At 49.7% G+C, this 27,512-nt stretch overlaps 10 protein-coding genes across 10 annotated transcripts; 6 read left to right on the forward strand and 4 right to left on the reverse strand.

Annotated features, from left to right (window-relative positions):
• Positions 1-240: 240 nt before the first annotated feature.
• On the reverse strand, positions 241-972 carry FIESC28_11211 (uncharacterized protein; the record flags this gene model as incomplete). Its single annotated transcript, XM_031165338.1, has 1 exon — positions 241-972. The coding sequence occupies one exon, from the start codon at positions 970-972 to the stop codon at positions 241-243; it is 732 nt and encodes a 243-aa protein (XP_031010594.1).
• Positions 973-1,383: 411 nt separating this feature from the next.
• FIESC28_11212 (uncharacterized protein) lies at positions 1,384-2,826 on the forward strand (the record flags this gene model as incomplete). The annotated part of the gene is made up of 1 exon (XM_031165339.1): positions 1,384-2,826. One exon carries the CDS (start codon positions 1,384-1,386, stop codon positions 2,824-2,826), a length of 1,443 nt encoding a protein of 480 aa, XP_031010595.1.
• A 198-nt stretch (positions 2,827-3,024) lies between these two features.
• Positions 3,025-3,444, reverse strand: FIESC28_11213 (uncharacterized protein; the record flags this gene model as incomplete). The annotated part of the gene is made up of 1 exon (XM_031165340.1): positions 3,025-3,444. One exon carries the CDS (start codon positions 3,442-3,444, stop codon positions 3,025-3,027), a length of 420 nt encoding a protein of 139 aa, XP_031010596.1.
• A 1,865-nt stretch (positions 3,445-5,309) lies between these two features.
• On the forward strand, positions 5,310-5,879 carry FIESC28_11214 (uncharacterized protein; the record flags this gene model as incomplete). Its single annotated transcript, XM_031165341.1, has 2 exons — positions 5,310-5,582; positions 5,643-5,879. 2 exons carry the CDS (start codon positions 5,310-5,312, stop codon positions 5,877-5,879), a joined length of 510 nt encoding a protein of 169 aa, XP_031010597.1.
• Positions 5,880-8,240: 2,361 nt separating this feature from the next.
• On the forward strand, positions 8,241-9,589 carry FIESC28_11215 (uncharacterized protein; the record flags this gene model as incomplete). Its single annotated transcript, XM_031165342.1, has 2 exons — positions 8,241-9,379; positions 9,436-9,589. 2 exons carry the CDS (start codon positions 8,241-8,243, stop codon positions 9,587-9,589), a joined length of 1,293 nt encoding a protein of 430 aa, XP_031010598.1.
• Positions 9,590-11,835: 2,246 nt separating this feature from the next.
• On the forward strand, positions 11,836-12,435 carry FIESC28_11216 (uncharacterized protein; the record flags this gene model as incomplete). Its single annotated transcript, XM_031165343.1, has 2 exons — positions 11,836-12,132; positions 12,187-12,435. 2 exons carry the CDS (start codon positions 11,836-11,838, stop codon positions 12,433-12,435), a joined length of 546 nt encoding a protein of 181 aa, XP_031010599.1.
• Positions 12,436-13,521: 1,086 nt separating this feature from the next.
• FIESC28_11217 (uncharacterized protein) lies at positions 13,522-15,292 on the reverse strand (the record flags this gene model as incomplete). Its single annotated transcript, XM_031165344.1, has 3 exons — positions 13,522-13,944; positions 14,137-14,960; positions 15,031-15,292. The coding sequence occupies 3 exons, from the start codon at positions 15,290-15,292 to the stop codon at positions 13,522-13,524; spliced, it is 1,509 nt and encodes a 502-aa protein (XP_031010600.1).
• Positions 15,293-16,493: 1,201 nt separating this feature from the next.
• FIESC28_11218 (uncharacterized protein) lies at positions 16,494-17,997 on the forward strand (the record flags this gene model as incomplete). Its single annotated transcript, XM_031165345.1, has 3 exons — positions 16,494-16,529; positions 16,678-17,920; positions 17,972-17,997. The coding sequence occupies 3 exons, from the start codon at positions 16,494-16,496 to the stop codon at positions 17,995-17,997; spliced, it is 1,305 nt and encodes a 434-aa protein (XP_031010601.1).
• A 1,426-nt stretch (positions 17,998-19,423) lies between these two features.
• Positions 19,424-21,355, forward strand: FIESC28_11219 (uncharacterized protein; the record flags this gene model as incomplete). The annotated part of the gene is made up of 2 exons (XM_031165346.1): positions 19,424-19,567; positions 19,631-21,355. 2 exons carry the CDS (start codon positions 19,424-19,426, stop codon positions 21,353-21,355), a joined length of 1,869 nt encoding a protein of 622 aa, XP_031010602.1.
• A 1,099-nt stretch (positions 21,356-22,454) lies between these two features.
• FIESC28_11220 (uncharacterized protein) lies at positions 22,455-26,217 on the reverse strand (the record flags this gene model as incomplete). The annotated part of the gene is made up of 2 exons (XM_031165347.1): positions 22,455-23,765; positions 23,815-26,217. The coding sequence occupies 2 exons, from the start codon at positions 26,215-26,217 to the stop codon at positions 22,455-22,457; spliced, it is 3,714 nt and encodes a 1,237-aa protein (XP_031010603.1).
• Between the last annotated feature and the right edge of the window lie 1,295 nt (positions 26,218-27,512).

Here is a 27,512-nt window from a genome sequence, read left to right on the forward strand (position 1 = left end):
GTCAGTGCTTTTCCAAGAATTCATTCGCACACCGCAGAGTTTCGGAATAGACCCAGCTTCAAGCACCGACTTATAGAGTCTTCGATATATGCGAAGTTACCGTCGTAATAGGTTGTCTTACGGTGTCTGCATGTGTTGAAATCCGACCACCTTCCGTTATGAGAGGTTCGAATGTTTGTAGTTGTGATGACGGAAGTCGATAGAGCCGTGCTCTAGCCGTTTGACTGAAGCGCTTTCCTGTCATTCGATATCACTATCGGCAAGCTTTCTACGCTTCGAGCGTCCCCGCAAGGCAATGTCATGGTTCCCAATGAACCGAGTATCATCAGTTGGCTCGGGTCCATCATCAGGAACATCTTCTGCACCCTCGGTGAAGACAAGGTGGCCTCGCCGTCCAAGGACCTCCTTCCCAGCCTCCTCGAGCAAGATGCCAAAGGCCAAAAGGGCCGTTTCATCCATGCTTCGGTCAGTGACAGGTTTTGCATCTGTGGCCTGATGATGGCGATTTCTCGCGCTGTAAAATGCGCTGGTATAGGCGTGGATGGCTTTCAAGAGGTCACTCTCTGGCAAAACGCCCTGTCCCCCATGGGGAAGGTCTCGTTCATGGGAGTAGTAGATATCATGCTCCAGGTAACGCTCGGGTGCGTTCTTTCGTCTAAAGAGAACCTCATCGGGGGCTAGAGGGACGTCCTTTGTGGAGTATCTGATGGACTTGGGATGGCGAGGTGTGTACTGAGCTTCCTCTGGTTCTGGGCCGGGTCCCAAGCCGTATGAAACCTTACCTGCTTGATGTGAGCGCAACACTGGATGATCATGAATAGAGGTCTTACCTGCTACGGCATCGTAGATGGTTGCAATTCTTCGTTTAGTTCCCTTGTTTGAATCCTGTCCAGGGGCTGGAATGTCCGGTTCAGAGGACAAGTCTCCTTCATACGTGGGTGTTATGCCCATGCTTTTCTTGGAAATATCCATATTGAAGATAGTATCGTGATAAGATAGAGACAAACTGGAGTTCGGAGGCCACTGTTTTTATACACTCATCAAGTGCACGGATGAGAGTTATTTGCAGGTTGTTTTTGCGAAGAGTGAATTTAGTATAAAATAGAAAGCAAAGTTGACTTGATGAATAAGAACGGCCAATGATCGCCTCAATTTTCTGATGATGTTGAGTTAAGGCTTTTGAAGAAGCAAAGTTTAGACTGTCAACTGTGGGGTCTGGTCAGTGCCAAAAGTTCCATAGCACAAGTGGTCCCTTGAAGAACGTGCCTTCCAGCTGACATCATCAGCTTCCTATGTCAACTACATTCATCCATTCCATTATCTCGTTGGTGCCTACCTAGACTTTTGTTTCCTTAATTTCTAGCAGCTGTACAACCCAAATGAATGCAGTCCAATCTTCTTGCTCGTGAAGTGGGCGACTTTGCCCCCCGAGACTTCAGTCGCTCTATAACCTCTGAACTCCTTCGTTCATTTGCGCCAGCGCCTCAGCATCGCTTCAATGGCGAGAGAACAATAAAGCACGATCCCGCTGGCGTAGATGAGCGTGCGCATAACATCAGAGCTCATGGAGCAGGCGTCAATAGTATCGCTTTAGAGAGATTCGACGGCCGTATCCTTCTGTCAGGTGGTGCAGAAGGAGGCATCAAAGTATGGGATCTTGAAGCTGGCGGGAACCCTCACAAGCTACACACTTTTCGTCCCGTGAGCAGCATCGCGAGGTCTACAAGGGATGAGAACTCGCACGGACATAGCCATGGTATCACGCATGTTGCCTTCTACCCTTTTGACCCTGACGCTTTCCTCTCGAGTTCCTACGATAAGAAGTTGAAGCTTTGGGCTACACAGCGCTGTGCCCTTTCAGCCACGTTCGATCTCAACGCAACGATATACTCGCATTCCACAAGTCCTGTAGCAGACCATCTAATCGTCGCATGCGCCACACAGAACTCAGCAGTTCGACTCGTCGACTTGAAGTCTGGATCAGCTGTACAAGCTCTTGTAGCACATGGTGGTCCTGTATTATCAACGGCATGGAGCCCACAGCATGAGCACATTCTTGTGAGTGGACATGCAGATGGAAAAGCTCGTATCTGGGATATACGACGGGCTGGAGGCGTTGTCGCATTATTGGATCAGGAAGATTCCCTGGGGATTGTTCATAAAATGAAGCATCTCAGTGCGGCAGGCATGGACTCTAATCAGATCCCACACTTTCGCGCTTCTGCACAGGCACATGATGACGCCGTAAACGGTCTACAATGGACAGATGATGGGAAGTATATCATATCAGCGGGCCTTGACCGTCGTATTCGCGTCTGGGACGCAGCCACGGGGGCCAATACTCTTGCAAGCTTTGGCTCTTTGATCCAGAACCAGCACGCAAAGACGGCAAGCATTCTGGTAACCCCAACTCATCTTTCTGCAGGAAACAACCTTGTGTTTTGGCCAAACGACCAAGAAATTCTTATCCTTGATCTTCACGACGGCAATATTGTGACGCGGCTCCGAAGTCCGGGCGTGACCAACCCTGTAGACCCACGAGGTAGCGAGATGGGCAGAAATAGAATCACGAGTATGGCTTGGCGTTCATCTGGCGGGACTGGGTTTCCTGTTGGACCTGTCATGGGTGGTGGGAACTCGATCGGAGCTGTTTATAGTGCTCACATGGATGGGCAGATCCGGGCTTGGGCACCTCAAGTGCCTGGTCCTGAGGATGTTGCTGAAGAGGACGAAGTACAAGAAGATGAGGAAGTGAAGCAGAGGAAGAGAAAGGCTGTCGATGACGCGTATAAGAGTCTCATGGGCAAGAAGATTACATTTACTTAGAACAGAACATAGAATCTTATTCTTGGACAGTCAGACATGCCAACGTCAACTACTGATTGTTTTGTGACGTCGAAGTCAAGATCTAATAAGAAACAAGGAGAAATTCGTAGGCCACGGTCTTTATGCTGCTAATAAATGGACAAAGCCTCCTCCTAAACGCCATCCGTACGCCCTGCTATGATAACGAGCCCGCTCGCATCACAAAACAATAACGACTAGACATAGCCACCCGTCAGGGTAGGCAGCTTCGCGCATCAACTCCTCGAGAGGTGCGTCAAACGGCACGCCAGCTCCATGCATCACTGCCTTTGCGAGAATAGGATCCCGACTGCTTGGGAACAGCCCCGGCAGCACCTCTTTCAGTGCTTGGCCTAGGAGCTTAGGGCGACGGTCCGAGCCAGTCGCTGTGACGAGGGATTGGATGACTTTAAAGGTGGCATGTTCTGGATGCGTTGCCGACGATTGTGGTCCGCTGGTAGGGACATATACGCGGACAGGGACATGTTTGAGTGCTGTGGGTGCGTTGAGAAGACGACTGTTGATGCGGTTGTAAGAAGCGTGGTCATTATCTATAACCGCGTTCCACAGTTGAGTGGTGTTTTCTTTCGACATCTTCATGATTTGATTTGCGTTGCCATTTCGAATGAAGTCCGCCTAGGAGAGTCAGCTTGTGGTGAATAAAGCATCCAGGCGCTGATATGGGTCTAGGAAATCCACTGCCCGAATATTCAAATATTCGTTTCTGCTTACCTCCTTTACACAGTTTAGGAACGTATCTGCAATATCCCAACCCACTCCATCATTTACAGTCAACCTCCATGGTAAACTAGGCTGATACAGATCAACCAACAATCCTACGGCCAGGTTCCTCAACTGAACATCTTCAAAATGGAAGCTAGAACAGGGCGAGTTGAAAAAAGTCGATAGCCTGGGTATCAATAGGGCCAAGTAGCTGAAGCGTGGAATGCTGGTGATGAAAGGCGTGGTCGGTGAAGCGGGGTGAGTAATGTGCAGGGGGATCTGGGCGCTCCAAAGAGCTTGTGGAATGGGAGAAGACATCACAGCAAGGGCATGATGGAGGTTAAGAATTGACTGGTGGGCTTTGTCAGATGACAGCTGAGTGAGGCACGTCGTGATACCTGGTAAGGCTGCAATCTTGAGGTACCAAAGTTTAGGGTAGGATCAGTTGCTGTGATTAGGTAATAATCATTGTATAGCATATGCTTAGATGTATACATAGTATAAACTTTTTCTTCACGATATGATGTAAGTAATACACTTTGTAACAAGAGAGTTTGCCCCATCAATAAGGATTTACTATCTCGAAATGTAGTTGCATGGTCAAATGTTGAGTTTCTGTTATGTCCCTTGCGAAGGATAAGCAAACACCTAACAAACTCGCTCCGCCGGACAGTGAGACGATCGTAGTGCAGGTAATTTATATTACTAAAATGCTGTTATCTCTAAGATAATAAGATAATTGACTAGGCTCTTCAATACTACCCAATACGAGGCAGAGGCAATACGCTCAGACGATTTTTTCATTCGGTACTGCACCCAACAGTTGCTTTGACACTCGATGCTACAACAACATGCATGAAGTTCATCTTCAGTGTCACCTCGTCATGAACAACAAATCATTCAGATTTGTAAGAAAAAGCAAGCTTTCCGTCAAGTTTGTACATTGTTGCATCATTCGTAGTTTACTGATGGTTGTGTGCCTGAGCGCTGCTTGTCTTTGACCGATTGACTGCAAACTCTCTGATAGCCATCCATGATAGTTCGTCGTCAGCCTAGAGATCCATCATGAAACTAGGTAGACGAAAATGCCAAAGTTTTGTTAAGTTATCAAGATTCTGGTTTTTATCAAGGAATGTCCAGTGCTGTGAGTCAAAAGCCTTGGACGATGTAAGAGGCTCAAGGGTAGTCTACTTGGCAAAGGTGCGTGGCATGAATGACTGCCATCTAAGTCGGCATCTCGGCATCTGCCGCTATGATTCTCCCAAGACAAACCAAAGACACTTAATTGTCCAGTCATTTAGATCATGCTCCTTGGCTTGCGACATGATTTTGTATGTTTCAGACCGCAATGAAGGGTCCTTGTCTTGGACGGCAATGCAATGTGAATCTGCCGAATGGCAGTTGTTTCTACTCACCACACCTTGCACTGAGACCTGGTCCGAATGACCTCATCTGGCAATTTATTGCACTGATGACCTGTCATGAGCCACGGTAGACGTGTCAAAGAGCTTCAAAGCCAAGACAACCGTCTCAAACAGGCTTCATCTGGGGATTATGTTGAGAGAGGGTCGTCATTGTCATGTGGCGTAGAGGCTCACAAGCTGTATTGAGAGTTGGTGATAAATAACCAGCACGATTCCTGGGTAGTTTGAATATGGAAAGGAGCATCCTCAATAATATCAGGTCAAGAACCACACATCACTTCACAATAACCAACAACCAATAAAGCTGTATCGCTAGCCATGGCTCTCGATCGTGTTGTCAGCTTAATCCTGCGCGTAGCAGAGCTGGTCTTTGCAGCCATCGTCGCTGGTGTCAACGGTGAATATCTTCACAATGCCCGTGGCGCAAGCTCATGGCAACTCGGACGCTTCATTTACACCGAGGTCGTTGCCGCGCTGGGCATACTGTTTTCCTTACTGCTCCTGATTCCCTTCTCGAGCACATTTGTGCACTGGCCTCTGGACATCTTCATGTCCATCAACTGGTGGATTGTCTTTGGCCTTCTTGTTGATGTAAGTCACAACCCTGATTGCGGTTTCGGCAGTTGGGCATGCACTAACGGCATTCAATAGCTTGTTGGAACCTCATGTGGCCGTGTCTTTGACTGGGACAATGTTCACCCAGTGCATGGAGACCAATGTGGAAAGACAAAGGCTGTCATCGCCTTCAGCTTTCTTTCAGCTCTTCTGTGGCTTGTGTCTGCCATTGTCGGCTTCTTCTGGGTTAGAAAGCGAGAGCGCACTGCACGAAGAGCTGAGGAAGCCCACCACAACCGCCGTCGAGGTCCTTGGTTCCGCAGCAGAGTTTAAGTCTAACCAACTTAAGTCTTACTCAAGTGTTGGACTAAGCACGACAGCTGACAAGACAAGACACACCCAAGTCTGACTACATTGCAGTAGTCTGGTCTGTCTGACTGAAGCTTTACGTACCCGCTGAAGAACTTTCCAAAAGACTTAAGTTAGCGGTGATTTGAGTTGGCTACATGATTGGATTGCGTGAAACATTCCGAAATGCCGTGCCTGGGTGGGAACTAATGCATAATATGATGGACGGTTTCCTTGTTTTTTTCTTCTTTCTTTTGTTAGTCCTAGGTATTTCTGTCTGAGCCGATACTTGGCGTTGAACAACGCGGATTGGATTGGATCGGACTGGGCTGGATTGGGTTGGACTGGAGTAGGTTTAGGATTAGGATAAGGATACCAAGGGTTTGATACGAATAATTGTCATGACTACTGTACGTATACTCGTTCTAGTTTAGTCTTTGCCTAAATTAATGGATACATGGAAACCACATGGATACTGTCTGACTGTAGCCACTGTACACTCGTTACTATGCGTGTCTTGAATGTTTACTATATTTATCTCGCCAATCGATCAACGTGGGTATTTCCTTTCTTCAATCCAGAACTGCACGGGCACGTATGAAATTGGAAACTTGTATGTAATGCTGAAACCTCTCTTGCATTTTCTAGGACGACGTCATGCGTACGAATTCAGAGCATATCTCCAACATGAAACAACGGGGCTCAATGTCATGATCTGCAAAGTATAACGGAACCAGAATCAAATTCGGTTTATCAAATGTCCATCATTCCACGCTATTCATTAGAACCAGAAGAACCAAGATTCCCATTCATGCCGTGCTGACGATGAAGTGAACTACTGTACAGTAGGTACTGTACGGATATGTAGCTAAACTAGACTTGAGCGGTCTGTGTCTGTCCTTTGCCTGCCATGAGTGAGGTGAGACTTGATCACGCTTCTCAAGCCTGGCCCAACTTGGTCTGATCAGCTTCTGACCTGACTATCATACAAAAATTCCGTCTTGTTCCCATGATCATCGAGATCTACGGCTACGATTGAGACCAGAACAAGCCGCTTCCCGTTTGCCGGCGCAGGGGCAGGGGCAGTCTTACGCGTCGACAGCAAACATCGCATCGCATCGACAGTATCCGTAGGTACAGTAACTCACAGTAGCTTTGCGCATCTCTTACAGGGGAGTGCAATATTTTCCGCCTCTGTGATACCTCGTGACCCTGCTTTTTTGCCCGTACTACACAGGTCTAGAACAACCTCAGCATGTCTTGGCCCGCCGGCTGTAATAAAAATGTTGTCATAAGCCGCTATCATGCCCTTTCCCTTCTTTGTTCTCCTATCCGGGCCTGGCCTGGCCTGGCAAAACATGGACATGGATGCTCGGTCGGAAAAAACGGCCACTATCTTGGCGTCATTTTGACTGCACTGCCCTGCCTTGGTTTGGATCGGATCCAAAAGTGGCTGGTGGAGCTTGGAAGAACCTATTGATGGCTGAAAGACGAGGTACGAAAGTAGGTTGCCAACTTTGAACTCTACAAGCGCGGGGTAGCTTGGTTTCGGAACTGGAAATTAGCGGGGGACAGCCCTGTACTGACAGAAAACATGGACCCAGCTCTCGCTATAATCGGCGCTAGAGGACCTCTGAATCTTGCATTTTTTGTCCTCTTCCAGGGTAGCTGACGCCACCTTGGCCACAATACCCAACGGGCCACTCGCCACACATCACTCCTCTCTGTAGATCGCTCTTTCAGCCACGGAGCCTCCTCGTCATCCCTCTTACAATCCCGTCTCCTGCTCCACAACAACCACCTTGGCGCTGCTGGAAGAGCAGGACTCAGTGCTTGTTCCTCTTCGCAAGGATACTTGATACCTTCTGCCCTACAAATCGTCAACGTCATTTCTCGCGTGGCATGACGCTAGATTGTCCCTGGCTGATATGCCATCTCCAACAACCAATCGCCGTCCAAGCTCAGAAGCTTGAAGCCAGAGCCTAGACTTCTCCAACGATCGGGGTAATATGCTATGACGCAAAATGAGGTGTCTCTTGGCCTTGGGAGACGAGACGTGAGATGAGTATGGCAAGAGCTTGTGTTTGGCCTTGCGGGTTTGCGAATCAAGCCTGCTGCCCAGTTTGTTGCTGATGAAGACATCGAGATGCAAGCTGCCAGGATGCCTCTTCTCAACTATATAAGATATACAATATCCCACCTCGAAGTAAACTTTTCCTCCTCATCATAAACAACAACAACTTTCAAGATACCCACAAGCATCTGAACTTTCAGCTCAACTACCTTCATCCATCTACAAGATACCCAAACACTTTTACAACAACTACACCATAAACAACTATCATCATGTCTGGTCTCATCAACAAGGTCAAGGAAGCTATCCACTCCGACAAGGATAAGCACAACGACTCTCACACCACTGACTCTCACACCACTGGCTCTCACACCACTGGCACCCACACCGCTGGCACTCACGACTCTCGCACTTCTGGTCTTCCTGAGGGTACCGCCGGCCCCCACGGCAGCCGTGCTGCCAACGCTGCCGACCCCCGTGTCGACTCTGACCTCGACAGCTCTCGCCGAACTGGTGCTACCGGAACCACCGGTGGTCTTGGTTCAACCGGCCACACTGCTGGTGGCATCGGCTCTACCGGCGGCATGACCGGTACTCACTCTTCCGGCATGACTGGCACTCACTCTTCCGGCCTTCCTGAGGGAACCGCTGGCCCTCACGGCAGCCGTGCTGCCAACGCTGCCGATCCCCGTGTCGACTCTGACCTCGACAGCTCTCGCCGAACTGGTGCTACCGGAACCACCGGTGGTCTTGGCTCAACCGGTCACACTGCTGGTGGCATTGGCTCTACCGGCCACACTGCTGGTGGTATCGGCTCTACCGGCCACACTGCTGGTGGTATCGGCTCCACCGGCGGAATGACCGGCACTCACTCTGAGAACATGCCCGGACGTACTGCTGGTATGACCGGCACCGGCATGCACGGTACTCACTCCGAGAACATGCCCGGACACTCTACTGGACTTGGCTCTACCGGCGGCATGACCGGTACTCACTCTTCCGGCATGACTGGCACTCACTCTTCCGGCCTCCCCGAGGGAACTGCCGGCCCTCACGGCAGCCGTGCTGCTAACGCCGCTGACCCCCGTGTTGACTCTGACCTCGACAGCTCTCGCCGCACTGGTGGTCTTGGTGGCAGCGCCTACGACCAGACCACTACTGGAACTTCTGGCCTGTCCAGCCACGGCGCCGGTGCTCACGGCCCTACCGGCACTCACTCCTCTGGCCTGAGCGGTACCAACACTGGTGCCCACATGGGAGAGAACACTGCCTACGGCACCAACAACCCCGGACCTGCTCCCAAGACTGCCGGTCCTCACAAGTCTGACATGCTTAACAAGGCCGATCCTCGTGTCGACTCCAACCTTGACGGCAGCAAGACTGTCGGAAAGGAGAAGACCTTCGAGACTTCGTAAGTCTCCCTCGACAACCTCGAATGAAACCTATTTCTCACCATCGACATCACAGCGACTTTTCTGGCCGAGACCCCACCGATGCCACTCAGGTCCCCCCTTCTGTCATGCAGAAGCACGTTCCTACTGAGATTGCTCACGACAACCCTGAGTCTGACCACAGCCGACGACACAGCAGCGTCAACCAGGAGCATCACCGTGGTCTGTAAATGGGGGGAAATGGGATTAATGACAGTTAATGGACATGTATAGCCACATTTCTTTAATGAATATTAATGAAGTATTTTCTATTAAAAACTGCATTCGCTTGCGTGACCAAATGACTTTGCTTTTCCATGTGATTGTTAATTACGTAGCTACCTGGCTGCTGGCTGTATCAAAAGCTGACAATTTCTTTTCTTGCAACTCTTAACTTTAGTCGGGCGAGAGAAAAACAAGGTTAAAGCAGCATTAAATAGCACATACTACTCGTTCACTTTCCTATCAAGTTGATTTCTAATAATGTCACTAGATAAATAATGTCACTAGATATACACAAGTGTGACTACTGATCTGACTTGTCCTGGCACATTGCAAGTCCTGGCACTCTATGTAAAGTTCTTTCAAAGACGGATGCTTCGAGAAGAATATGCTGACGGATGCTTCGTTCAGGGATCTTGGAGTTCGTCTCTGAACGCATCTGATGGGTTGCCATCTCTATTCTGGGATTTCATGCTTCAAGTGACCTTGCCTCTACCTGGCTGCTGGGTCAGGATCAATGTTTATCTTCATACTTAAGATATTGAGCAAATTCGCAAGCTGTCTTCCGTAAGGAAGCTTGGTGAAACTCATTCAGCATACCTACTCGGCCTCAAAGCCTACAAACGCAACGCAGATGATGTCAATGAGAGTATTGGCGCATGCTAAGAGGTGTTGACAATTCGCAGAAATAGCCGACCTGTCCACCAGGTCCGTCGCTACAACATATCTACGAGTAGGACAACTTCTAAAGAGTGTTTTTGCTGTTTCGGCCAGAGTGGTCGAGCTTCGTTTGAGCTTCGTCGGCCCCGTGGCTATTCACAACAGTGACATCCTTCACTCAATGTGCCGCTTGGGTACAGAATTGCCAGTATAAGAACTTATCTAAGAAGCTGCCTAGAAGTGGATACACCGTCTCCCGCCAGATAAGGACAGCAAAGAGGCTCAGTACCAGTCTAAGAAATACAGTGCATCAAAGTGATCACACAGCATTAGAACATCACCGCTGTGGCAGCTTGCAGGTCAGTCTGAGTGAGAATACCGCCGCGGCGAGATGCCGTGAAACTGGAGGGGTGATACACAAAACCTGGGTCTATCTCTGACTGATACCGGCGATAATATCGCAGCTACCAACTCGGGCGAGAATGGAACTCCTCAGCTACTGAGAATTATGAACTAGATAGCAATTACAAAGGCCAGTAGATCTGAGACCATGAGCTGCAATATGTACTGCCATCCGATACGCGGAGGATGAAGTTGAAGGTAGGTAGATAACTACATCGATCCCTCATGCCAAGAGCATGCCTTGACTTTATCACCGGGAGAAATTGAACGTCAGTATCCATTGGACGATACAGCCAGTCTTTCGACATCTGACTTATTTAGAAGGCGCTACCATCGTTTGTTGGGAGTGAGCTGTCCAACCTCTGGTTCAAGATCAGATCGAGGAGTGTCTAGGGGGCGTCATAGTATTAGGAAGATTAGCTACAAAGAGCATGAAAAATAAACTTGTTTAGATACACAGGTCTCGTAAACCCAAGAGTGATATTTTTGTCGTCATGTACATACCTAGGTAGGTAGGTACTAAGGTAAAATGTTGATTCTCGACAGGCACCTAAAGAGTCATGCTTTCACGAGAGCACGCAATAACATCCAATCTACGACCCCGTAACTACTTACATACTCATGGAAAGACAGCATTATGCATTGACGTGTATTTGTAATCGCATTACTTCCACTTCATAGCCAAAACGTAACTCAATTCATCTCTTCTGAGCTTCAGAATAACAAACACGAATAGCATACCTATTATCTTATGCCCTTGACCGTCCAGTTCCAGTCTGATACACTGATGCCCCTTTGGGACGAATGCGGCTTCCGGCGCTTGTTTCGTGGCGTTGGTGGAGGGGTGCCTAGGTGCTTCTTACCTATTGAGTGACGTTGACGTCATACGCAGGTAGCAGCTGGCAGCTGCTCGCACTCGCGCGTCAGTGTCACTGCCCAAGAGAAGAGCGCTGAAGATTATGACATCACTTGCATCGCGATTGCGAATGCTTCCTTCCTGTCACGATGGACTTCCTCAAAGTCATTATAAAGTCTCCCTCTCCCCTCTCTTCTGCACAACCTCAGTCTTCATCCATCAACATCACCCTGATCAAACCAAAACACCATAAACACTTTCAACCTACACACAAACCAGCCACAAAACACCTTCACAATGTCTGACCAGCCCCAGCCTTCCACTCTCAAGTCCTTCGTCGACTCCACCACCGGTGCTGTCCAGAACGCTATTGGCAGTCTCACCGGCAACACCAGCGACCAGGCTGCTGGCGATCTCAAGAAGGAGAAGGCCGAGGCCGAGCACGATGCTTCTCACGCTACCGCTAAGCTTCCCGGTGCCACCATCTCTGGCTCTGGCGCCGCCGCCAAGGATGACCCCAACCGCAGCGAGGGTTCTTGGAACCAGACTGCTGGATCCGCTAAGGAGACCATTGGAGGTCTTATCGGCAACGAGGTAAGTTGACGAAATCTATATTGACTGATAATTTCTAATGTTTCATAATCATAGAGCCTGAAGCAGCAAGGCCGTGAGCAGAACCTCGAGGGACGCAACCAGGAGGCCAAGGGTCAGCTCAGCGACTTGGGTTCCGGCATTGGCGAGCGTGTTCAAGGCACTGTTGGAGGCGCCGTCTCCAACCTCACTGGTGACAAGGCGAAGGAGGCTCACTACGACGAGCTCCGTGCCGAGGGCAAGACTCGCCAGCGTGGTGTTGAGCACGATGTTCAGAAGCAGGCCGAGGCTGAGCACCGCGGTTAAAGAACGCAGTTTAGGTGGAACATGAGAGATGACGAAACATGATACCCCATGGTTGACCTGGACGGATCCAGGAGATCCCACTGATTGATAGTCCTAATAAACATTATACATCTTTACATTTGCTTCTAATTTGTGGTGGTCCTCAGGTGCGTGACAGAAGTAATGTCCTCAGAGGCTGAGACTGGAAAAGAATGCAGCCTAAACGCCAGTCTAAGATCGCATGGAGTGGCCAAATTGTTTCGTGTTTTGTGTTCTCAGCGGCCAATTCTTCTGATACCGCGACGTCTGCTGACGCTCAAGTATTGAAAACTAGTAGCTAGTCATTGACTTCTGATGTTGCTAGTTTTGCTGTTCGTGGTGTGTAAGGGCTTATGATGGCAGTGCAGGTGGCTGGCTGTTTGATAGCTGTGTTCCGCTTTAGCTTGTAGGCAGAATAGCTCTTTGTGGTAATGCCGGCATCTTGTGATTCTCTGTTTACTCCATGGATGCTGGAGCAAATAACCTTGTGATCTAGAAACGAATGATGGGTACCAGTTCGTCATAATGGGGTATCTAACGGCGGCATCAAGATGGGATTTGAAGCTCATCATCATTATCAAAAGAGTTCCTTGGCGGCATGTGATGCTCGCTACCTGCGTGTGTTACAGATGAACAAAGATGGATGGTTACACGACAGACACAGAGATATCACGTATTGCCTTGGAATATAAATCATCAACTGTGCTGCCATAATGAATGGTTATGTTATTGTGTGCTACTGCCCTTTGATCTCAACTCGGATCATTTGTTTCCAATAGGCAAAGCACGTTCCCAATGTTTGGGACATGTGAAATAGGCGCCTGTTTGTCCGCCTTTTGAACCAGAAACCCAGAAATTGCAAGTTCCTCTGACCAATGACTCCTTATGTTCATCCTCAAAATTTAAAGAAAGAGGTATCTCTGATATTACAGTATGCTATACAGACACGGCTGAGCCTCGCTGCAGCCGGCCATCGTCATTAACGTCCTTGATATACATCCCATGCCTGACACTGGCCAGAACAAGGTGGGGTAAGCGTAAGAGTCATCATCTTCATTACAGGATAGCCTAATGTTGGCTCCACTGAATGGTATCGAGGTCAATGCCCTCCTGTACAAGCTCCCATAGAGGGCTCAGCTCTCGCAAGAAGGTAACCCGCTCTTGCACCGCCTTTAGGACGTAATCAATCTCCGCCTCAGTTGTGAAGCGACCGATACCGAATCGGATACTGCTGTGAGCGCTCTCGTCACTGTTGCCAAGAGCACGTAAAACGTAGCTAGGCTCTAATGAGGCAGAAGTACAGGCACTGCCTGAGGACAAAGCGATATCCTTGAGAGCCATCAGGAGCGATTCTCCCTCGACGTAAGCAAAAGAGACGTTAACGCAGCCAGGATAGAACGAATCGGGAGCTCCATTCTGTGTTGTATGCTCCATTGTCAAAAGGCCGTTGAGCAGACGGTCTGAGAGGTACTTGATACGGTTTGTATCGTACTGTAGATTGGTCAGCGTCGTGTTTAGTTTAAAACATGAGAAGAAACAATGTTTGAGTGAGGTAATAAATCAGACAGAAGCTTCGATCAACACGGCCGGCCTTGTCACAGGCCATTCAGAAAGCCATGCATGTGTAGAGCAGCTCATCATATAAAACAGGGAAACGTAGAAAACAAATAAGGGAGTACTCACAGACATCTCCTCCTTGGCGATGCGACAAGCTTCGCCAAAGCCAGCAACGAGTGACGGAGCAAGAGTTCCACTTCGAAGACCTCTCTCCTGACCACCGCCGGTAATAAGAGGATCCAATCTGACCCTAGGACGTCTTCGGACGTAACAGGCGCCAATACCCTTGGGGCCGTAAATCTTATGTGATGAAATAGACATCAAGTCAATGTTCATGGCATTGACGTCGAGGGGGATCTTGCCAACAGCCTGGGCAGCATCAGTGTGGAAGAAGATCTTCTTTGATCGACACAGCTTGCCGATCTGCTCAATGGGCTGAATAACACCAATCTCGTTGTTGACAGTCATAACACTGACAAGAGCAGTATCGGGTCGGATAGCAGCCTCGAGATCCTCCATCTTAACGAGACCATTGTTCTGTACAGGCAGATATGTCACATCGAAACCCTCGTCCTGAAGGTGACGGCAGCTATCGAGTACACACTTGTGCTCAGTCTGTGTTGTGATAATGTGCTTCTTCTTGCCAGAACGGCCAAAGAAACGAGCGACTCCCTTGATGCTCATATTGTTACTCTCGGTTGCACCGCTAGTGAAGATGATCTCTTTCGAGTCAGCGCCAATGAGGTTAGCGATGTGCTCACGCGCATCCTCCACAGCCTTCTCGCTCTCCCAGCCGTAGGCATGTGTCCGCGAATGAGGGTTGCCGAAGACGCCGACGTAGAAAGGCATCATAGCATCGAGGACTCGAGGATCGACAGGTGTGGTAGCCTGCATATCAAGGTAAATAGGGCGCTGGCCTTCTTCCATAACTGCTGCTTGCTTCAAGACCTCTAAATGGGGAAATTAGTATCTGTATAAAAAAATGTCGCTATGCCGCGAAAGCTGAAAATATGCACTTACCAGCCATTGGGCTAACCTTGGCATTGGAGGGAGTATCAGGGGGGGGAATATCGGCAAAGGCCTTCTTATCAAGCTTAATGGCCGTCTCAACCTGAGCGTTATCCCTCTTGGTCTCGGAAACGTATCCTCGTCGTGATGTTCGCCTCGCCACAGCAGCTGCGCGAGCCATGCCTCGTAGAGGGGCTACAGTAACACGAGAGCCTGAGCTCAAGCTGACTCGGCCTGCCGAGCGCAGGGCGCAGGATGCGATTTTAGAAGACATGATGGACGGAAATCAATTCCTGACAGATGCAAGAACGATGAAAGAACGTCGAGCGAAGCCAGCGGGAGCAGAGGAGAAGAAGTGAAATCTGGTGGAGACTTTTGAGCTCCATATCCAGAATTTGTCATTAGCTTTGGTCGGCTCGGCACTCGGTGATAAGCCTCCGGTAAATTCTATACGGTGATTCGCCTAAAAAGCCGGGGATGCCCTCTTTAGGTCTTAGGTTACGGCGGACGGCAAACCGAGCCGCTGGGTGAGGAGAAGAGAATGAGATGGAAATGTCATCAATTTGTCGTGGCGAGGAGCTGTAAAATGCTCAATTTGAAGGATGGAATTTTTATTGTCCTAGTAGGGTTGAGTTTGCAAGCATAACAAAAAAAGTTATTCTGCATGGATCTAGGTATCCTTGACTTTAGGCTTCCTCCTTCGAAAGCTCTTTCTGGGGCTTCAAACTTTGATGCTTTCCTATGGTAGGTATAATCAAAGCAGTGGTCCTAGGCCATGGGTATTTTGTGCATCGTCCTTTTTGCTCTCTATCCCGTTCTCTTTTGCTCACATGTAAGCCCATGCTCCAGAGAAGATGTCTGTGGTGGCAGTGAGCGGCCTGGGTGAGATCGATCCCAGGAAGCTACCTGTTCAGTGACGCAACTATCATGACGCAGCGCTGTGGCTACCGCACTTATCACTTCACAGTACTGCACAAAGTCGCCTGTGGGCAGCATCAGTCAAAAGCTTCCATCCTTTGCACAATCATCTTGAAACCCAATAGATCAACATTCAGAGAGAGGAAAAACTCAGTGACACGAGTTTCAAAAAGTAGAAACGCTAATCTAATCATATTTACTATTACACCTCAAACCACTCTCCCTTATTAGGTGTCTCGTTTATTTGTTCAACCACCTGATAGCCACAGTTCCATCGGTATCCGGCAGTCTTGGCAACAAGGCATAGCAGGCTGGGCAGCAAAAAAAGGACAAGACGACCTAGCAGCTAAAACACAGCCACACAAGTGGACGTCACCGTTGCACGACTCAAGTCATTGTCTTTGTCTTTAATTGACCTGGATAAGTTACCTTCTCGTCCAACTTTGGCGGCCTCGCGAACTGAGGGTTTTCGCGATCTCGACTCCTCTTCCACCAGCATATCGACTCCGCTCTTGGTACTACATCTATAGCACAGTAACTATTGCCTTGCTCTCACCATGAGCTTTAAAGGCTTCCAAAAGAGCCTCACCCGGGTAAGCCGTGCCCCTCACTTGTTTGTTGTCAGGTCTGCAACTTGTCTGGCGCGCACGAATCGACATTCTCGCGCGCGACTGAATAGCCGAGACACGTCAGGATCATCAAATACGCCCAACAAAGTACTGACACCTCTTGCTCTTCCAGGCGCCGCAACAATTTAAATCAAAGTTCAATATCGGCGAACATACCAAAGATGCTGTCTATATCGATGCCGAACGACGCTTCCAGGAACTCGAGACTGAGACCAAAAAGCTCCACGATGAGTCCAAAAAGTACTTCGAGTCCATCAATGGCATGCTCTCACATCAGATCGAGTTTAGTCAGGCCATGACTGAAGTCTACAAGCCAATCTCTGGTCGCATGTCTGATCCCGACTCGATAAAGTTCGAAGGAAACCCCGAAGGTATCCGTGCCTGCGAAGAATATGAAGCTGTTGTCAAGGACTTGCAAGAAACGTTGGCCCCTGAGTTGGAGATGATAGAGTCTAGGATTATCCGTCCCGCCAACGAGTTGCTCGATGTCATCAAGGTGATACGCAAGTCCGCACTCAAGCGTGAACATAAGCGACTGGATTACGACCGACACCGCACGACCCTCAAGAAGCTACAGGACAAGAAAGAACGCACTGCTAAGGACGAGAAGGCAATGTGGAAGGCCGAGGGAGATGTCGAGCAAGCTACCCAGGAGTTTAACTACTTTAACGATCTCCTCAAGGATGAGCTGCCGAAGCTTTTCCAACTGGAGCGCGAATTCATCCAGCCTCTGTTCCAATCGTTCTATTACATGCAACTCAACATCTTCTACACTCTACACGAGAAGATGCAAAATTGCGATATTGGTTACTTTGATCTGACACTCGATATCGAGGACGCTTTCCACGAGAAGCGCGGTGATATTCAGGAGCAAACTGAAGCGCTGTCCATCTGCCGCTTCAAGACGACTGGTCGCCCACGTCCTGTACGATACGGAGCAAAGCCCGCTCTCGAAGGCCCCAAGCAGCCTGCCCTCCTCACACAGGGCGGCGAAGACTCCAAGCCTTCAAGCAGCACTGTAACCAGCCCCAAAATCGGCGGCTGGCAGCGCCCAGCTTCGACTGCGAACGGCTCGGCGGCTCCTCCTCCTTACACTCCCCCAACAGGAGCCAATGCCGGCTTGGCAGCCATTGCTGCCGGCAAGAAGAAGCCCCCGCCACCCAAGCCCAAGCCCAAACCTATGCGCTTGACAGCCCCGGGAGTGGAGACTGTCACGGCTCTCTACGATTATGCTGCGCAAGCCGAGGGTGATTTAAGTTTCCGAACCGGGGACGTTATTGAGATCGTTACAAGAACGCAGAACGAAAACGAGTGGTGGGTTGGACGTCTGCAAGGCAAAGAGGGCCAGTTCCCAGGTAGGTGCTTAAATATCCGACAATTTTGGCCCCTAAACTAACGGATGAAAGGCAACTATGTTCAACTCAACAGTTGAAAGGACTCTCGTTGCATTGGACATGGCGATAGCTGAAACTGCGGTACCATTTTTACCGTCTCAATACCATGGCATGAAGCAAACCATCTCACCACAACCCGCTCACGATAGACGCTCGTAATTTTAAGGGGCTACATCGCATGGATGGACCTTCCGGGGGGTATGGCGCATGATGTGTAGCGAAGCATAGGAGCTCAAGTGGGATAGACGGGGCGACAAATCATCCCGCTCACTTGAGGTCCGGAAAGGAGAACCTAGATCCCTTCAATTCTGGAGATACAAGAAGCTTGTGTGGCTAAAGAGACGGGGCATTTCTGGCGTTATGGATAAGGTTTTTGCTTGCCGGAAGCAGATTATACAATTATTACTATTATTCTAACCGACTTTATCTTGGTGAAGTCCTAGATGGGCCTTGTTTGTCCATAACAGCTGATCAGTCTGCATAAGTAGGCATGAGTGTCCATTTCATTTCCATTTAGAGAACGATCCAATGTGAGCAACACAACATGCTTGCTTAATCCACCAAGCTAGTACATCAAGCGGTCAGGCTCGGAGCCTGATTTCATTGAAAGGCGTGTAAAACAGACTTTTGATGAGGCTCAAAATGCGGGGATCTATCAGGGGATCTCAACAAACCCCACGGCGTAGCTTACATCCACACCACCATTTCCAGTACTGTACTGCAACATGGAAGCCCCCCGAGCCTACATGCATCATTCAATTGGCCAATTTGCTCAAGTCTGCAAAGAGAATGCCAGGGCATCGTAGCCTGGTCGAAACTAATGTGAGCCAACTGAAGGAGTTATATCTCATACAAGGCAATAACAATGCATCCAGTAGCACAGAACCTTGGACGAAATCCTGGGAAGGAGCTACCAAGTTACCGACCTACTAACCCTCCCGTCCCCATAGCTGCTTCAATGGAACAATGGAATGGGCAGGTGCAACATGCGTAACCCCAGCCTGTTCTTGATTCTTACACCAACTCGATAATCCCATGATTTCAAGATCCTGCGTACCAAGCACAGACTTTGTGGGAATGATGATTGTTCTCTATACCTGTCAGGTTTCCACGCGGCCACACACTTCTTAGCTCCATGCATCAACGGAAGAGCCTCATAAAACCCTGGTGCCGCCCAATTTTCACAACAACCTGATTGCTCTTCTGGCTAGTTCAAATCAAATAGAGACATGGGGCCGTCTTGTCTGATTGCGTGCTCCCGCGGGGTGCCGTTACGAGACAAGGCTCCGCGAGTTTGGCTTTGAGGCTCTGCTCGCTTTCACCCCCCAGAGAAGGTTTAATAGTGCCCTTGGCCTCTCGGAATAGCATCATGCTCGACACATACCAGCCTCCCAATTCTTTGGTGAATATGATTGCGCGATACTTTGCCAAACTACGTCTCCTTTCCCTGTCTGCTGCTTCGTCATGAGTCTTCTGAAATTGCCTGTCGAGATTGTCTCACTCCTCGTTGAGTTACTCGATGTTGAAGATGTCTTCAATATGGCGTTAAGCTGCCGCTTCCTCAGCTGCATTCTATACGATAGACGAATGTGTCGACTTGCACTCGAGGTTTGTCATCTCTTTCACCGTGTCCTATCTTACTATGAGCTAGTCCGCTGACGAGAGCATAAGAAAGCCCCATACTCCGCAGAAGCTCAGCAGGCGCAGTCAAATGGTGATTTCCCAAGGGCATTTCGTAAGCTGGCTAAGCGGCGAATGTCTGTTCGTGCTGCTGAGCCGTGGATGGCTGCTATAGTGGCAATGACAGATCACTTCATCTATACCAATGGCCACTTGTGCTACACCATTGGCAACAAGCATCTGCGTATTCTCAACACGCTTCAACAGACGCCCACGACAGAATTAACTGTTGACGTGCCACTGCTCCTCAAACTCGCAGTTCGAGATTATGATCATCTTAGACCGCACACAGTTGAGCCTCTTTACTATGCCGAGGGAGTCATGTCATGTCTCGTCACCCAAGCCATGGAGGATCTGACCACATGCAGCTGGCTCATCATATTTGAGCTAAAAGAGAGACCCAGCTGGGTTGTAGTACAAAGACCATGTTCAAGATATCCACTCTTTGTACGTAACGACAAGAACTATCTGTTTTGGGGCTCGAGATCACACACAACACTCGACGGCTCCTATAGATGGGGTCTTCAGTGCCTCAATATCCATACGCGCAAATGGTCAGATTCGCAGCTCATTTTGTGGGACTTTGAAGGAGCAAACATAGGCTCAGACGCCTGTTTTGAAATCTTTGATGGTCAGATTTATTGTGTTTCGAATAAATTGAAAACACAGACAGAGAATGGCGCACGCAACAACTTCTACCAAGTTCTGCGATTCCCTGTGGATGATGCAGTACACGAAAGAAGCGAGAAGCCTCTCATGCGTGACCTATGGCGCCGTCATGATTCGGAGGGCCTGGTAGATGAGCGCTGGACTTCTTTACAGCTCAGCAAAAGCGAGACAACAGGAAAGCTATCCATTGTTGAGATACGAAAAGAGTGGTGTTCTGGAAAGGCGGGCAGTCAAAGGACGTGTTATAGAAAGGAGCTTCAGTTTGGCCGGCAACAAGCCAATCGATCATTAGAACCTCTTCTTCTAACACCACCTGAATCCATGACAGGAAGTCCCACTGAAGAGGATTGGAACAGCGGGGACCATGTGGAAGAACGTCTACGCAAGGACATTCACGTTGGCGATGGCTCGGGAGATACTAAGATGTACACCCTTCAAGAGTGTTTTGTCCGTTCATACAACCCATCTTGCGACTCATTCGTCGATCTTGTTACTGAGGCCTGTGGCTCAGACTCAGCACTGCAACTCAGAGTACGACCCAAGACAGATGGATCATCCGCTAATGTTTGGCCACGGGATGAGCACCCGTACCGTAATGATGGTGTACTGGCACAGCTTCATGGTGTCCTCAACCCCATACAGCCGATCAAAGGAATTCAATGGAGTATGGATGAGCGGATACTTGTTTATTCACCAACCCACATGGTCACTGGGCACTTGAGGCCTCTTGTACTCATATCATTTGATCCAGGATTTGTCTTAGGAGGCTTTCCAAACTATCGATGTAGCAGTGTGGAGGCAGGCTACAAGCCCAGTAGCCCACCTCACCAGGAAGGGGCTACCATCGGCCTACCAAACGAAATGCTGTCGCCGCAGAGCCAGGAACTTGAAGAATGTGCATTGGCAGGAGAAGAGGTTAAGAAGGCCATTTCTAGCTTCGTCAAACTGCGGCCTGCGCTATATCGGCAGATAAGTATGGGTAATGGGGACACTCATGGCTTTGATATGTCATCTGGAGTCCCTTCGGTGTTGGAACCTATGATGTGATTGTGGTCTCGGATTTTGAGTAATACTGAGGCCTTCTGTAGCTTCACTCATGACCATAAGGGGTTAGCATACTGATATGTCAAGAGACTATATAACCAATCAATACATATTCATACTAGAACCGATGAGAGTTTCTTACTTTTCTGTCTAGCATTGTCTTGCATTACGGCACATGTAGATCACCTTGCATAAATGCAAGGAATCCTTTCGGTCACGGCAGTAGAACTTCTATCCATTTGGTGTCAAGACGAGCGGCCTTGCACACAGCATCGAAGATCAAATGCATGCGAGGACAAAAGATGTCAGCTACATTGACACCAAGGACTTAGGAGGCCTCCCAATACTAGACCAAGAAACGCAGCCCTATCTTTCCGAGGAACAGAGCATTGTAACTTTGAATTCCAATAACGTGTAACTATACAAGGTTTGATGGTCCATCTGCAAATGTAGAAACGCCCGCTTAAAGCCATGGATCGGATTTAACAGCACATCGTGCATGTCTGACTTGAATGTAAAGCAGGAAGTGCATAAAAGTGCAGGTTCTGGTGTGGTCTCGGCAGGCAAGAGGCAAGTGGTGACACGGCATGAGATGGGCTTTCGAAGGATTGCCTGTGCGCAGTCATTCGAGATATACAAATACCGTAACTTCCGAGATGGGGAAAGTGATACATCATCTGACATGGTTCAAAGAGTGGACGGCTAGTCACCATTTATTCACAAGTGCAATAATTTGGACGTGTCTGTCTTTATACAAATTCTCTCCAAATTGCCGCCAGTTTTAGCTTCCATGATCTACGCTATGTAGAGTTGCATCTTGCAACATATGATAAAATCTGCCCCAACAGGCATCCAGAATGGTTGGCAGTGTCCTTTCGGGCAGAGAAACCAAACGATAGAAATCCGCTCGATGCGGCATCAATAACCCAGTGTTTAATTGAATCCAGGTCCCGGGACTCCTAAAACGCGGGTTGACATCCAGTAATAGAAATTAAAAAGTACATGAGCTCGTGAGCGTATAAGATGATGGTCTATAACGGTTCTTCTCCAACGACAAAGTGCACAGAATGAATCAGATCTCAAGTTTTGTTTGGGTCGTTGATTACTTTTTTCGGCGGCCAAACATCTTTGACAGGCTACTGCCACTCTCTTCCTTGACGGGAGGAGAGGGAGCAGTCACGGGCTCAGGTGGTGGCTCGGATGTGCGGAGGAATGCCGCTAGGTCTGAAGTACGGGAAACATTGGAGGTTGCATCTCGAGGCTCAAACTTCTTCATGGGCACACGACGTCCAGAGGAAGCCGTAGAGACAGGTGGCGGTCGAGATTGGTTCTGGTTCTCGCCCGTGGGCTGTCCATATTTATCATAGCCTGACGGGACATTGACCTGGATAGGAATATAATTCCTAAGGCCAGCGCGGCTGCTGAGAGATCGGGAGTCGTTGCCTTGAGGAGATGTAGGGGAGTTGCTAGACTGGCTTTCCTTGCGGGTGAACCTTCCGATGAGACTTGGTGCACTGGCCTTCTTCTTTGGCATCTTCTGTGAAATGGGAACTGAAACAGGCTCAGGTGGAGGCTCATAGTTCATAAGAAACTCTGCCAAACTCTCTTCTTTCTTAACGGGAGGTTTGGGTGTTGCGAGCAAGACCTCATCATCCTCGTCTTCCTCGTCGCTAAAGTCGATGGCGTAGGGATCCTTGACACGCCTGGTCTTTCGTTTGGGCATCATGTCATCGTCGTCAAACATCTTGTTAGCGGGCGCAGATGGACCTTTGTTCTTTAGAAGAGCTGTGTTAGAGTTGATGGACGAGTGAATGGATGGCATTGACGATTCGGTGCCGTGAGTCGATGCTTGACTGTATCGAATATCGGGGATGCTAGCGTCAACGGCCTTACCACCTGATGGTTCTGCAGCGCCGGTCGTGTCCCATGGTGCGATGTTGTGAGGAATTCGGTTGCTGTTTGCGCCTGGAGGTCCCTGTCGGATGAAGTCGATTAGATCCGAGCTACCACTACGAGACTCCAACGCAGCATCACGAGGTTTATAGCGATTTCGATTGCTTGCCGACGAAACTCGGCGTCCATCGAGGCTGGATTTGCCAGGGGTATTTGGGCTGCTCACATTTCGAAGTTGCGTTGGACGGCTGTCTCCCGCAGGACCAGTAGATTTGATAAATTCTGCAAAATCTGCGGTAGATTCGCTAGGGACACGGGCGTCTCTGGGCGCCGCCGACATACGAGGTCTTCCTGTGTTAGGCGCTGGGAAAGGCCTTGACCTGTCATCGGCAAGCCGGTTGTTGGGGGATGATCGTTTGATGTCGGCTGTCGCTGACGAAGATTTGGATCGGTGGTGCGCCCGGCTGTCCTCACTCTTCCTTGGCCCCTTGAAAGTCGAGGTGTCGAGAGGTTGATTGTGCTGTTCCTTGTTAGCCTACTGCCAGCCCAAACAATTATAATCTACTCACATCCATATTACGCATATTCTCCGGAGTCAACGTGTAGGTGATGGTTTGGTTGCTCTGAATCAGTTCCTCAAAATTGCGGGCGACGTTAGAACGGCTACCGTTATCTTCAGAGGTTCTCACAGCCTTGAGACGACTGATACCGGAAGAGGCTGATGAGCCTGAAGTATGAGTTGGTCGTGGGGTCTGCGCACTTCCGCCCTCTTCATCCGAATCTCTTGTCTTTGTTCGTTCTATCGAAACCATACCAATGCTGTGAGTGGGAGATGTAGGAACCTTTTCATTTCGTGAAGCATGTCGATTTGACTGAGCAGAAGATGATTGTTGAAGGACTGGTGACTGAGCTCCAATAATGCCTTGAGGTCGTTTGCTCTCAGTTGGTGAAGCAGCCTCAGGGACAGTCGGGGTAGACGGGTGGTAAGCTAAATACTTATGAGGCCTCTGTTCCCGACTTCGATTTCGGTCAACCTCTTCGTCTGAGCCTGTGACCGCTGCAGCGCTGGACATTGACCCTCTCATAGCATCGACGGGAGAGCGGCTCTTGGGAACTGTAACAGTGGGACGAGTCGGACCGGTGGAGGTATTCTGCGCCTGTAAATCAGTTGCACTGGCGCTGTTAGGCACACTACTGCTGGACTGAATTGTGAGACTCGCACGGCGGATACGATCTGCCGCATCGGCCGAAGGTGACCGAGATCCACTGGGGCTCTTAGGACCCGCGACGTCGATGATACGAGCCGAGTGCACACTCGAGGACCTTTTAAGCGGGAAGGGACCGCCAGTGTCAGAGAGTGCTGGCGAGGAGCTTCCGGCCACGGACACTCGAGCTGAGGTCAAGATCTCCGCCTTCTCGTACGTTGGATCCTCCTCTGCCATCTCCTGCCGTGACTGGATACGACTTGTGATAATCTTTGACAACCGCTGGGTTTTGGTTGCCGCAGGCTCTGGGACAAGCTCATTCTTTGGCTTCTCCTCGCCAGTCTCTAACTGACCGTCACTGCTTTGCTCAGTCTTCGAATCTTCAGACAGGTTTTTCTTATTTTCATCAACGCTTGTATCGATGGAGACACCTTCCTTTGAGCGTTTCACAACAGCACGGTATGGGGAGGCGCCAGGCGTTGGGAGTGAGTTCGAACGCTTGCGACCAGTGAAGTCAGGGGTGTTGGGCTGCGACAGAGTGGGCGTGGGGAGGCCTTGGATAATTCCTAGTGGCGTAATTAACAGGCTCTTTGGTCGGCGTCTGCTAGCTTCTTCTGCTGGCTCCTCGTCCTCCTCTTCGTCGTTTTCATCACTATAATATGCCAGACCAGGAACCTCGATTTCATCGACGTCCTTGTCTCCCATTGGGAGCGCAATCTGGGAAGGCTCAGGGACTTCAGTTTGAGTTTCGGCTTCATCATCACGGGTAGCAACTCTGCTGAGAGCAGGTGAGTCACCGAGCGCACTGTCTTGTCTCGGATGTCCGTCAGACGCCCTTGAAAAAGGGCGGCCGTTCAGGTCAATAACAGGCGACCGTATCCGCTTCTTCCAACCCCTCCACAATCGCCCCAGTGTCCGGTCGAGTGCCACTCTCTCCATGTCTTGCTCTTCCACAACAATGCGATCAGCGGCATCGGTAGGGTTTCGGGTTCCTTCACTGATCTCCTTCTGGAATTTCGCCCGCAATCTGTGGTATGCGGCCTGACCCGCAACAGTAAGGGTGAGCTCGCCCATATACTCTATAACAGAGGTGAGGAAAATTGCGACAGCGGGTGAGATAACTTCGCTGGCCTGTTCATTGGCGCCAAACTCGAGGTTTTCCTGTTCCATGTACAGGTCCTCATCTTCTTCCTCCATATCGCCCAGAGAAGAATACACCATACATCGAAGACGGGTGCGCTTCCAAACCAATTCCAGGTCCCAATCGCGCGCCTTATCGCCTTGGGGCGGGACGAAGTCGTCCTCATCGCCTTCGCCCAGGTATTCACGTAGTTCTTCGTCGGCATTGTTGACGGCATCTTTTGCGAGTTTCGGTTTCAATACATCAGAAACGGCGGGTCGTAGGCTGGCAAGTGTGGTGGCGTGTGACCTGGATAGAAAGTTGAAAAGCAATTGATCCAGAAAGTTGTTGACAAGTTGGAGAGCCTCTATCGTGACAAGCGCGGGGTCGCTGGCAGGCTCGATGCCATGCTGATCATACCAGGTATCGGCATGGCTATCATGATCGTTGGTAATAATTTGAGAAGCGGCCGAAGCGGCAATGAAGGCCGCCGAAGGTGAGACAGAGAGTGGTGGCGACATGAGACTATGAGCAATGGTGGAAGGTCGGTCGCTAGAGAAACTTTGTGTCCTAGATCTCATGTCGCGAGGAGAGATGATGCCAGAGGTTGGCCGCGACACAGCCGGGTCGCCATTGGGGGTCGCCATGGTTGCGATCTATATCTGTTGGCGGGCAGACCTGCCGAGGTCACCCTCAAGAAAAACAAAGAAAGAGTCGGGACAGGGTCCAGTCGTTGAGGGTATGCCTTCGTTTGCTTTGTACGAGGCGAGCCGCAATCGATCGATCGGGTAGGCGTAGAATTGGGATTGGGGTCCCGGCTCCTATCCTGTGGGCTTGCGAAATGCTGGGGGGAGTGGGCGGATAGAAGTCGCAATGGCTGAACAGCAACGATATGGGTCGGCGAGATAAAGCTGATTCTTGTTAATTCAGAGTCGCATAAGACGTAGTGAGGCGCGGAAGTTGAACGGAGTGGAGGGACGGAGAGTTGCTTTTGCGTAACCACAAGTCGCAGATGTACGACGACTCAACCATTGGACAAGACAATAGCTGACGGACACGGGAGCGCCAAACGTCGCAAGCCGATGCCACCAATGCGATTGCAGGTCAGCAGCAGAAGCAGTTTGCCTACCTATATTGACCGTGTTTGCTTGGGGAAAGGAAATGAAGGAGAAGTAACGGTAGACGTACCTTGCAGCAACAAAGGCGATCGAGGACGCCAGATAGATTGTTGCAGCGTCGCAAAAGCAAAACCAATAGCCAAAAAAGAAGCAGTCGACCTGTGACAAGGACGAGTTTGAGGTGGGAAAAAAAGAAAGAGGTTGAGATAGAGGTGGAAGAAGAATAGTACAGTAGAGTAGAAAGAGGCGTGAGCGTGTTGTCGATCAGGACTCCTTGTTTGACCAAGTCGCGGGTTCGGCTGGTGCTAAGGGTCTCGTCTCGTTCAGCCGGCGGATCGTATGTAAGTAGTATGTATGCAAGCCCCTGGACCCAGCCAGAGAGAGACTAAGTAGACCTAAGACTAAGAGGTAGAAGCCTTCTTGTTCTGACTCTGGAGGGGTCCCTGTCTGCGGTACAGTGCGGTCCAGTACAATTACATGGCCTAATAAGGGACAGAATCGACAGCAGATGCCCATAAGGTGGTATTGTAAGGGCACTATCAGTGCGTCAAGGGTAATGGGATTTGCGACGAGGCCTGAAAGAGGTCTAGTCTGACTTGACTGTGACAGGGGTGATGAGGGTGGGTTGTTTCCAAAGGGCAGCTGGGGGTGAGATGCGATGAAGTCTCAAGCTGCGATTGGATAAGGTACTGCAGCAGCTCCACGGCGCCCACCGTTCCTGGACAAGGGCCGGGCTGTATCGCAGGGTTTGAGTCAGGGACTCTTAGAGGGTCAACGGAGCCGAGTTAGGCTTTTAATTGGGATAGGGGGGGTTTTTTGGGGGG

This window comes from Fusarium coffeatum (assembly GCF_003316985.1).
Source record: "Fusarium coffeatum strain FIESC_28 chromosome Unknown BRIP53273_contig_375, whole genome shotgun sequence".
NCBI classification, from domain to species: Eukaryota; Fungi; Ascomycota; class Sordariomycetes; order Hypocreales; family Nectriaceae; genus Fusarium; species Fusarium coffeatum.